The 12192-nt window shown below is 37.4% G+C and overlaps 1 protein-coding gene across 1 annotated transcript; it reads left to right on the top strand.

The window, feature by feature from the left end:
* The first annotated feature begins 248 nt into the window (after window positions 1–248).
* On the top strand, window positions 249–11376 carry hacd1 (3-hydroxyacyl-CoA dehydratase 1). Its single transcript, XM_067446696.1, has 7 exons — window positions 249–384; window positions 2233–2350; window positions 4507–4525; window positions 4616–4704; window positions 4826–4947; window positions 8292–8470; window positions 9702–11376. Exons 1-7 carry the CDS (start codon window positions 272–274, stop codon window positions 9782–9784), a joined length of 723 nt encoding a protein of 240 aa, XP_067302797.1. The 5' UTR covers window positions 249–271; the 3' UTR covers window positions 9785–11376.
* Window positions 11377–12192: the final 816 nt, after the last annotated feature.

Raw genomic sequence — 12192 nt, 5'->3', positions numbered from 1 at the left:
TTTTCTCACCCCACTTGCAGATTATTTATCTTATTTTAAGCAAAAACTCTCTTCATTTTGAGTTATTTTTACCCAAAACAAGACAATAATTTGTACTTGTCTAGTAAATGTTTCTTAATGTAAGAATTTTTAGATATTTGGACTAGAAACAAGACATCGTGTAAATGTCCACCCGTATTATTAGTAAAGGGTTGTTTGTTTTTTCCGGCCCTGACCCCTCGTTGAGATGCCCGGCCCCGGGCCCCGCCCTCGGGTCTCAGTCTGAGGAGCCATGGCGTCCGGAGAGGAGGACGGGACCCTCGAGGAAACCAACAACAAGAAGCGGGCGAAGGGCGCGATCGTGACGGCATGGCTCACCTTCTACAACATCGCCATGACAGCCGGGTATCGCTAAAGAAACTTTGACTTTGAGCCGCGTTTGTTCCGAATGTGTGTCTGTTTATAGCTGCATTGTAAATCACTCGACTGGCTGTTACTTCAGGCTAATTCGAAAGCTAGATGGACTGTTGCATTAATCCCGCAGTACTGTAAGAGTGGTGTAGTTTAGTAGTGGAGATCCATGAGGCAAACTCGTTTATTCCTCTCAGAGCCCGAAGCTGCTCAGCCTGTCCTAATACGGACCCGCACGTGTCGCAGAGATATGTTTAGAACTCGCTCGACAGGCGCAATTCAACAAAGACAAATGAAATGCACGCTACTGATAGGCTACTGAAAGCGCACATTACTCATACTCAGCTCAGCGCGACTTGTGGAAACTTACAATGCGCTGAAATGCATCGGGAACACTTTATTTTAGTGTCCTTACATGTATGCATGCATGCAAATAACCCCTATTCATAAGTACATGTAGTTAATTATTATTACGGATAATTACAATTTAAGAGACACCTTAAAATAATCTTGTATTGAAAAGTAATTCCTTGTAGTACAAATAAAAAAAGGTTAAAAGTACAGTTTCACTGTCAATTATTTTAAATCATCGGGGTTTAGTAATCTTTCATCATGCTTACACTGCAGAAAATGCTTTTCTTAGTATTTTTGTCTTGTTTCTAGTCAAAATATCTAAACATTCTTACAACAAGCAAAAATTATTGTCTTGTTTTGGGGAAAAATAACTCAAAATGAAGAGAGTTTTTGCTTAAAATAAGATAAATAATCTGCCAATGGGGTGAGAAAAATAATCTTATTTCAAACAAAAAACAAGATTATTTTTCTCACCCCATTGGCAGATTATTTATCTTATTTTAAGCAAAAACTCTCTTCATTTTGAATGTTTTTTCCCCAAAACAAGACAATAATTTTTACTAGTAAATGTTTCTTAATGTAAGAATATGTAGATATTTAGACTAGAAACAAGACAAAAATACTAAATAAGAAAAGCCTTTTTTGCAGTGTGCATTCACTTATTGTGCTGTGTTGACTAACATACTAAAGCCTACATGATTATAATTATTCAATATAATTAAATATATTTGATTAGATGACACAAGTTTTAGCATAAAGCACATTTCTAGTTTGCTAAAAATCGTTTAGACACTTAAGGCACATAACAAATGGGTAACGCTATTCTGCAGTGTCCTTGAGACCAATGTTAGATGCATTTACCATAGTAATAATGATGCATAATTACATGCAACTAATCCTAAAACACACCCTAACCCTAAGTACATGTTGTTATAGTTATTAAAATGACTCAGTATTTAAATATGATTACAGTGTAACAACGAAACCCTTTATTTTAAGATGATGTAGTGACTTCGTACTTAAACAAGTACTGAGTAATATTAACGGACAAATTTATGGTTAGTTACTATTGCATAATGTACTGTTATAATACATGCAGTAGTGTGTCAGTACGTCACTTTAAAATAATGTGTTACTGGGATTTCTACGGGATGAGGTCACTTCCTGTCACGTTCACATCGCTGAGAGTAACATGGACTAATGTTTGACAGAAAATCAAAGTGTGATTTTTAAACCTGTTGGACATTTAAATGCATTTAAGATTGTTTGTTTATTTATTGATTTGCCCAAACATATGCTAAAGCATCCTCTTTAATATAAATACCACTTCTTGTGATATTTTGAAGTGTACAGCCTATGTAGACTCAACAACCGTAATGCACTGGGAGTGTTTAATCATGCAGGTGTTTCTTTTCAAATGCACGTTTTGTGACTAGTTGTAAATGTGGCCCGGCTTCTATAGACGTTGGATGTGATCTTTTATTGCAGGTGGCTTGTACTGGCTATTTCCATGGCCCGCTATTACCTTCAGAAAGGCTCCCATAAAGGCTTGTACAAACATATAGCAAGGACACTCAAATGTTTTCAGACATTTGCACTATTGGAGGTAAGATCAACTGCCTTTAACCACCATACGTGATATAAACTTTTACTTTATTTTATTCCAGTGTTGCATTTTGTCTATTAGTTATTCTGTAAAACACTAGACATAATGCAGTTTTTGCGTGTCAAACTGTCCTGCAGTAATTCTTCCACATGCATGTTTTATTAAGTGCGAATTTCAAACAGCACTCGTCTAATAAGCGTTTCTTATCTAAACTCACTGAAAAAATTAAAGTGAACATACTCAAGAGTAGCAGTAGTAAGAAACACTGTACTTCCGAAATAATAGAACTCAAAAGAAAGCATATACTGTGAAAATAACCGTGGTCTCAATACCGAGCCTTGAGGAACGCCACATTAAAGCATATACTGTGAAAATAACCGTGGTCTCGATACCGAGTCTTGAGGAACGCCACATTAAAGCATATACTGTGAAAATAACCGTGGTCTCAATACCGAGCCTTGAGGAACGCCACATTAAAGCATATACTGTGAAAATAACCGTGGTCTCAATACCGAGTCTTGAGGAACGCCACATTAAAGCATATACTGTGAAAATAACCGTGGTCTCAATACCGAGTCTTGAGGAACGCCACATTAAAGCATATACTGTGAAAATAACCGTGGTCTCAATACCTTGCCTTGAGGAACGCCACATTAAAGCATATACTGTGAAAATAACCGTGGTCTCAATACCGAGTCTTGAGGAACGCCACATTAAAGCATATACTGTGAAAATAACCGTGGTCTCGATACCGAGCCTTGAGGAACGCCACATTAAAGCATATACTGTGACAATAACCGTGGTCTCAATACCGAGTCTTGAGGAACGCCACATTAAAGCATATACTGTGACAATAACCGTGGTCTCAATACCTTGCCTTGAGGAACGCCACATTAAAGCATATACTGTGAAAATAACCGTGGTCTCAATACCGAGTCTTGAGGAACGCCACATTAAAGCATATACTGTGAAAATAACCGTGGTCTCAATACCGAGCCTTGAGGAACGCCACATTAAAGCATATACTGTGAAAATAACCGTGGTCTCAATACCTTGCCTTGAGGAACGCCACATTAAAGCATATACTGTGAAAATAACCGTGGTCTCAATACCGAGTCTTGAGGAACGCCACATTAAAGCATATACTGTGACAATAACCGTGGTCTCAATACCTTGCCTTGAGGAACGCCACATTAAAGCATATACTGTGAAAATAACCGTGGTCTCAATACCGAGTCTTGAGGAACGCCACATTAAAGCATATACTGTGACAATAACCGTGGTCTCAATACCGAGTCTTGAGGAACGCCACATTAAAGCATATACTGTGACAATAACCGTGGTCTCAATACCTTGCCTTGAGGAACGCCACATTAAAGCATATACTGTGAAAATAACCGTGGTCTCAATACCGAGTCTTGAGGAACGCCACATTAAAGCATATACTGTGACAATAACCGTGGTCTCAATACCGAGCCTTGAGGAACGCCACATTAAAGCATATACTGTGACAATAACCGTGGTCTCAATACTGAGCCTTGAGGAACGCCACATTAAAGCATATACTGTGAAAATAACCGTGGTCTCAATACCGAGCCTTGAGGAACGCCACATTAAAGCATATACTGTGACAATAACCGTGGTCTCAATACCGAGTCTTGAGGAACGCCACATTAAAGCATATACTGTGACAATAACCGTGGTCTCAATACCGAGTCTTGAGGAACGCCACATTAAAGCATATACTGTGAAAATAACCGTGGTCTCGATACCGAGCCTTGAGGAACGCCACATTTTCGTGCCCTTGATGTGCATCCCACAAATCTCCATCCACTGCAAGATGCTCTCCTATCAATATGGGCCAACATTTCTAAAGAATGCTTTCAGCAGCTTGTTGATCAATGCCACGGAGAATTAAGGCAGTTCTGGAGGAGAAAGGGTCAAACACAGCATTAGTGTGTGTTCCTAATAATCCTTTAGGTGAGAGCAAATATACGTATTAAATAAAGTACACTTAAAAATATATGTAAACATAATTTAAGATTATTTTTAAGTTAACTTTTTTTCATAAAGGGTAACAATTATTTGCTAAAATAGTTTATTACAAATCTTGTATCTATGTTATTTTTCTGACGTTTGGCTGTGTTTTGTTTCAGGTCGGACACTGTGCTATTGGTATGGGCTATATTTTAAAGTGCTATACTAACATATTTTATTCCAGGTGTGCCAGGATATTTTTCAGCTGTTGTTTTTGGTGTGTTAAAGGAATTGTGCGGACATCTGTGATTGTGACTGGGGTCCAAGTATGTTCTCGGATATTCATGGTCTGGTTTATCACGAACAGCATCAGGCAGGTCAGTGTGTGATGAGGACATTCACTAATAACCACAAAACCAATTATGGGACATATTCACTGTTCGCCAATCTAGGCTATTCGATTTAATATTGTTTCTTTTATTTGAAACTTATGCTAAGATTCAGAACGAGGAGAGCGTGATCTTGTTCTTAGTGGTATGGACGGCTACAGAGATCACTCGCTACTCTTTCTACACGTTCAACCTGATCCACCATCTGCCCTACTTCATCAAGTGGGCCAGGTACAGCAGAAGTCTGCACGGTGTGGGTTTTTTGAGCATGCCTCTACTCACAAGGACATGGTTTAGAGTTAGACAGTACAGCTGCATCCAAAATCCCATGCTTCATTACGCTATAGTAGGCGATAGGGCTGCACGATTAATCGAAATCGAACCGCAATCGCGATTTGGCTCGTGTGCGATTATGAAAGCTCAAATGCTGCGATTTTAATTAAATAAATAAATGCCCAGTGTGTTAGCGAAGAGCGGCTCTGTGATAAACGCTGCTCCGTCTGAAAGACTGCGAGTTTGAGTCGCTTATAGCGTGCGTTTGAAAAAGCAACACGAGTCAAACATCTTCACAAACTAGTGAAGCGCTCATAAACCTGCTCAACAAAAGACAACGTTTAATAACATGTTTTACCTCACTTCATATCGTCAGTCGAGTGTGTGTGAGCTGATGTGGCTTCTCATCAGAGTGAGGCAGACGATGTGTTATTTTATAGCAGTCTATCTCAATCAGCACTGCATTATAATACACTTTATTATTATGGAAATACCCTTGAGGGCTTGAAGAACTCAAATACACCATATTTTGCTGCAGTAGTGTTTATTGTCGTCATGTTTAATCAAAGCGTCTCTATCTTCTGTTTACACAGCGTTAGCTTCACTTCATGGATTTCCTGAAAACTAACGTCAATTACTTCTCTGGGGCGAATGTGGCGTTTTCCAATCGAGGGCGCCCTCTGGCTTTCAGTATGAATTAAACTTTTGGGTTATCAATAATAAGAAAATAATGCTTAATACATTTTAAAACGTAATAAACTTTAAAAATTTTACATTTGTTGGACAATCCATGTTTTTCTTCAATGTACAGGAGTTTTTTCCCCCACAGTGGATGCACAAGAGGTTCATATTTCATATTAAAGACAGACTTTAAGAATAACTCCTTAGGCTTAGATCTTTCTAATGTTTTTAGTCATTGGCTGTCTGCATATTAATAGGTAACCCAGCAGTTTTTTTTGTTGTTGTTGTTGTGTAAAATAAGTTTTCTGTAAAATATTACAAAAAAATAATAATAATTAGTATTATATTGTTATATTTACTCTGACATACTCTTTTATTTGTAATTATGAAAATTGTAATGGTAATATTTTTTTATTTTTAAAAATATTTTAAGCAGTAATAATAATCATAATTATTATTATTAGTCACATTAATATAAAAACACAATGTTATATACACACACTTTTCATTTGTAAAAAATTATAATAATAATCGCATTTTAAATCGCAATCGCAATTTTACCCAGAATAATCGCAATTATATATTTTCCCCAAATCGTGCAGCCCTAGTAGGCGACAAACAGTGTGTGACAAAAGAAGTGTCTGTATTTCTGAATGACGCTGGTAATCATGCGAAAAATCAGCGCCAATAGCCCAGTTATCCGTTCCCGTCTCTCCACCCCATGCTTTCCAGTCAAAATCTCTACTATCATATCCAATAAAAGGCACAAAAAATGCAAAAATTAGTGTGGAAATAACAACATGCCGAATTAAGTACTTCCAGAGAACATAAAAACTATATAAACATATAGATATACTATACAGATACTTTTTAGTGTTTGCAAATGAATTAGTTATTCAAAATAAGTACCTGCTCAAGAGAGTATGCGATTTCAGACTCAGCCTAAGTCTTATTTCAGCTCTAAAAAAACTAAAAATTAAGGGTAAAAGAAGACTAAAAAGATTTTAATGAGCAACTAGCATGTCATTTTCTGGCCTTGTTTAAACTAGATTGGACATGCATTCTCCACCCCTTATAAGTGGAGTTAGTAGTTAGATAGTAGTCTTAGCTCCACCCCTTATAAGTGGAGTTAGTAGTTAGTTAGTAGTCTGAGCTCTACGGGTTAGTTAGTTAGTTAGTTAGTTAGTTAGTTAGTTAGTTAGTTAGTTAGTTAGTTAGTTAGTTAGTTAGTTAGTTAGTTAGTTAGTTAGTTAGTTAGTTGTCTCAGCTCCACCCCTCAAAGTGGAGTTAGTAGTTAGATAGTAGTCTTAGCTCCACCCCTTATAAGTGGAGTTAGTAGTTAGTTAGTAGTCTGAGTTCCACGGGTTAGTTAGTTAGTTAGTTAGTTAGTTAGTTAGTTAGTTAGTTAGTTAGTTAGTTAGTTAGTTAGTTAGTTAGTTAGTTGTTGGTTGGTTGGTTGGTTGGTTGGTTGGTTGGTTGGTTGTTGGTTGGTTGGTTGGTTGGTTGGTTGTTGGTTGGTTGGTTGGTTGGTTGGTTGTCTGAGTTTCACTCCTTAGTGGAGTTAGTTAGTTAGTTAGTTAGTTAGTTAGTTAGTTAGTTAGTTAGTTAGTTAGTTAGTTAGTTAGTTAGTTAGTTGTTGGTTGGTTGGTTGGTTGGTTGGTTGGTTGGTTGGTTGGTTGGTTTGTTGGTTGGTTGGTTGTTGGTTGGTTGGTTGGTTGGTTGGTTGGTTGGTTGGTTGGTTGGTTGTCTGAGATTCACTCCTTAGTTGGTTGGTTGGTTGTCTGAGTTTCACTCCTTAGTGGAGTTAGTTAGTTAGTTAGTTAGTTAGTTAGTTAGTTAGTTAGTTAGTAAGTAAGTTAGTTAGTTAGTTAGTTAGTTAGTTAGTTAGTTAGTTAGTTGTCTCAGCTCCACCTCTTATAAGTGGAGTTAGTAGTTAGATAGTAGGGTTAGCTCCACCCCTTAAGTGGAGTTAGTAGTTAGTTAGTAGTCTGAGCTCCACGGGTTGGTTAGTTAGTTAGTTAGTTAGTTAGTTAGTTAGTTAGTTAGTTAGTTAGTTAGTTAGTTAGTTAGTTGGTTGGTTGGTTGGTTGGTTGGTTGGTTGGTTGTCTGAGTTTCACTCCTTAGTTGGTTGGTTGGTTGGTTGTCTGAGTTTCACTCCTTAGTTGTTTGGTTGGTTGGTTGGTTGGTTGGTTGTCTGAGTTTCACTCCTTAGTTGGTTGGTTGGTTGGTTGGTTGGTTGTCTGAGTTTCACTCCTTAGTTGGTTGGTTGGTTGGTTGGTTGTCTGAGTTTCACTCCTTAGTGGAGTTAGTTAGTTAGTTAGTTAGTTAGTTAGTTAGTTAGTTAGTTGTCTCAGCTCCACCCCTTAGTGGAGTTAGTTAGTTAGTTAGTTAGTTAGTTAGTTAGTTAGTTAGTTAGTTAGTTAGTTAGTTAGTTGTCTCAGCTCCACCCCTTAGTGGAGTTAGTTAGTTAGTAAGTTAGTTAGTTAGTTAGCATGTGCACAAAATATTGTTACGCATTACTTCTAAAAGTAACTTTCCCCAACACTGAGTTACATAATAATTGTTGATGTGTGTGTATAATGTGTGATGTCTCACCTTTATTTCTCTCCTGCTGTCCTCAGGTATAACATGTTCATTATCATGTACCCACTGGGAGTAGTTGGTGAACTGCTGACCATAAACGCCGCCTTGCCGTATGTTCGGAGATCCGGCATGTTCTCCCTAAGGCTTCCCAACAAATACAACGTGTCCTTTGACTATTACTACTTCCTGATCATCGTCATGCTGTCCTACATCCCACGTAAGAACTCAATGAAGCATCTACTTAAACGCCATTATTTACTGAGTGTGGCGATCACCAGACTAGTTGAAATTTACCGTCTAATCCTGCTAATAATCTGAATAAACTGACCATGACTGGCTAACGATAAACTGCCATTCTTTCTAATATTTATAATCGATCTATCATTCCAGCAGCATGTTAAAACATGGTAATTAATGCTAGCAATGTGCTAAAACATGCTAATTAATGTTAGCAATGTGTTAAAACATACTAGCATAATATGGTTATTCATGTTATCAACGTGGTAAAACATGCAGGCAACATTATAATTAATGCTAACAACATTCTAAATCATGCTAATTGATGCAAGCAACCTGTTAAATCATGCTAGCAGAAATAGCAATTTATGTTAGCGGTGCTAAGACATGGTAACAATATGCTAAATAATGTTAGCATATTGTTAAATAATGTAAAAAATTCTAACAACATGCTAATTGATGCTGGCAAACCTGTTAATTGCTTAACATGGCAATTCATGTTAACAATGTGTTAAAAAATGTTAGCAAAATGATAATTAATGTTAAAAAAATGTTAAATCATGTTAACAATGTATTAAACATGCAAATTATGACAGCAATGCGTTAAACATGCTAATTCATGTTATCAATGTGTTAAAACATGCTAGCAAACATGATAACTAATGTTAACAAAATGTTCATTCATGTTATCAATGTGTTAAACATGTTAAAAACATGATAACTAATGTTAACATGCTAATTCATTCTAATAACATTGTAACATCATGCTAATTCATGTTAGCTATGTGTTAAAACATGCTAGCAAACATGATGACTAATGTTAACAAAATGCTAATTCATGCTATAAAATGTTTTTAACATGCTAATTCATGTTAGCAAAATTGTAACCACATGCTAATTTATGTTAGCAATGTGTTAAAACATATTAGCAGCATGATAACTAATGCTAACGACATGTTAATTAATGCTACTAATGCGTTAAACATGCTAATTAATGTTATCAATATGTTAAAACATGCTAGCAACATGATAACTAATGTTAACAAAATGCTAATTAAGGCAAGCAATGTGTAAAACATGCTAATTAAGGCAAGCAATGTGTAAAACATGCTAATTCATGTTGGCAATGTAAACTAAATGTAAAGCTTACCAAACGTTCAAATGCAAGTTTTCCCGCCGAGCTTGACCTTCCAGTTCTGCTTGTCTTCCAGTGTTTCCTCAGCTGTACTTCCACATGCTGCGCCAGAGGAGGAGAGTCCTTCACGGAGAAGTCATCGTGGAGAAAGATGAGTAGAACGAAACCCCAGCTAGCCATCCATTGTTTGAGAGAAGTTTATGGTCAGAATAAGAAGCTAAAAGCGATTCAATATGAAATCAACCAGGATGGACTCACTACAATCGTCAAAGGAACCAAAGGAGGCCTGGTGCTCAGGGCCAGTGGAGCAGCCTCGAGGACTGGAATCTGGCATTAGTACACTCATCTGCACGTCTCGGCTGATCTGGATTGTGGTCTGTGTAGTTACGGGGATGTTGGGTAAACCATTGCACAACTTCTAGATCTCCACTTTGGTTTCCTCATCCATGCTCTTGGACAGATTAGGGATTAAACAATTATTATAATATACATTTGTGGGACTGCTAAACCTGTATTTTTATCACTTGGCTACTTTATTTCTCACATTTTTCCTCCACAAGCGATTGGTATTAAAACAGAATTGGAATAAATGCATTAATGTACACTTTAAGGGGTTTATCTGTTTAGTGTTTGCGAAAGCATCGTCATTAGCTGGATATCATGTCAACGTTCTTATGTTTTCATTCATCTTTAAGGGATAGTTCACCCAAAGATGAGAATGTGATGTTTATCTGCTTACCCCCAGGGCATCCGAGATGTTGGTGTGTTTGTTCCTCGCAGGCACTGATGAGGCATCTATATATATATATATTAGGGGTGTAATGATTCGTTTTAACAACGATTCGATTCGTATCATGTTTTGAGGTTGTCGATATGATTCGAGGACGATATTGGTTAATTTAGAACGATACGATCTGAAACGATTCAGGGACTTTTTAGCCAAAAATGTAAATCAGTGTGGCTGAAATCAGTACGTGCAGTGAAGTTTCCTAGATTCCTGTTGTTTCTTTTAAGGGAATCAGGTATCAATTAATTATGGATATAAACAAACAAGTAAACAATTAATGGCAATTGTGTTCACATTTTATTTGAATAAAGTGCAACCAACCGTTTAGGTTGAATTGACAGGAAGTTCACCTTTTCTGCTCTCATTTTCAATAAAAGTACAGTAAGTGACACCAACACACTACTGCTGCTACTGCTGCTGTTTTTCAACATAAAAATAATACAAATATAATATTAATATCAAAAATAAAGTGCAACCAACATCTCTTCAGGTTGAATGATCAGTGGCTGAACCTGCTGCTACTACAAACAGCGAGCGACTCCTTTAGAAGATCTCCACCTTTACTAAAGCCAGAGTGTTTTCTCACACTGGACCGCAAAGATGGCCTGATCATTTCTCGCTCGTTGGCTTCTGCTCCGCCATTCGCCATGCTATGTTTTGTTTTCTTTGCGCGGCTGCTGGCTCGTGCAGCTGACGTCACATATAGGCAGACAGAGTAACGTTTAACACCTTTATCATCAAAAGGGCTGAGAAATAACACCCATATAAAGTCTGACGTGCTTAAGTCAAATGCTTTATTTCCTATTATCGATAAAATTGATTGATTACCTTTTAAAATGATATTAGATCGATATATGTCGTCCGGAAGGCCAACTTGCCGAGCACAGATCGATGTAGTTGGATCATAGGAATATAAATCGATACATTGATGTAGTAGATGAATCGTTACACCCGTAATATATATATATATATATATATATATATATATATATATATATATATATATATATATATATATATATATATATATATATATATGATTGCGCTGATATTCTGACCTTACTCAGCGGAATTAATAATTCCGTACATAATCTCTGGAGCGACCAATCACGCTTCTCTGTCTGACAGTCCCATGGACGAGTCTGGGTTTGGCTGTTGCCAGGAGAACGGAACTTGCCAGACTGCATTGTGCCAAGTGTAAAGTTTGGTGGAGGGGGGATTATGGTGTGGGGTTGTTCATCAGGGGTTGGGCTTGGCCCCTTAGTTTCAGTGAAAGGACCTCTTAATGTTTCAGCATACCAAGACATTTTGTACAATTTCATGCTCCCAACGTGTATATATATACCTCATTAGTGCCTGCGAGGATCGGTCGAATGAGGCATCTATGTATATATATCTATGATCGCGCCGGTATTTTGACATTCTTCGGCGGAAGTAATAACGCTAGGAACACTAGATGAGATTCGTCTGATATGAGGTAAAAGAACACAGATACTGTTGTGTTTCTGGCAGAAAGCGATCGTTTCGTGTCTTAAGACATCAGTGTGTCTCCACGAGCCTCAGGGTTTAATATGGACTCGTATGTGTGTGTGTTTTACTCTCATACACCCCATTGACACGCATTATACGAACAAGAGTAGAGTTAAAAATCTTCATTTGTGTTCTCCTGAAGAAAGAAACACACCTACATCTGGGACGCGGATAAACATCACAGGCTCATTTCTGGGTGAGCTATCCCTTTAAGTCTGAGAACGGTACCTTTAGAATAAATACTAGTTAT

Source organism: Pseudorasbora parva, chromosome 1, assembly GCF_024679245.1.
Source record: "Pseudorasbora parva isolate DD20220531a chromosome 1, ASM2467924v1, whole genome shotgun sequence".
In the NCBI taxonomy this organism is placed as follows: domain Eukaryota; kingdom Metazoa; phylum Chordata; class Actinopteri; order Cypriniformes; family Gobionidae; genus Pseudorasbora; species Pseudorasbora parva.
This window is presented reverse-complemented; position numbering and strand designations above follow the sequence as displayed.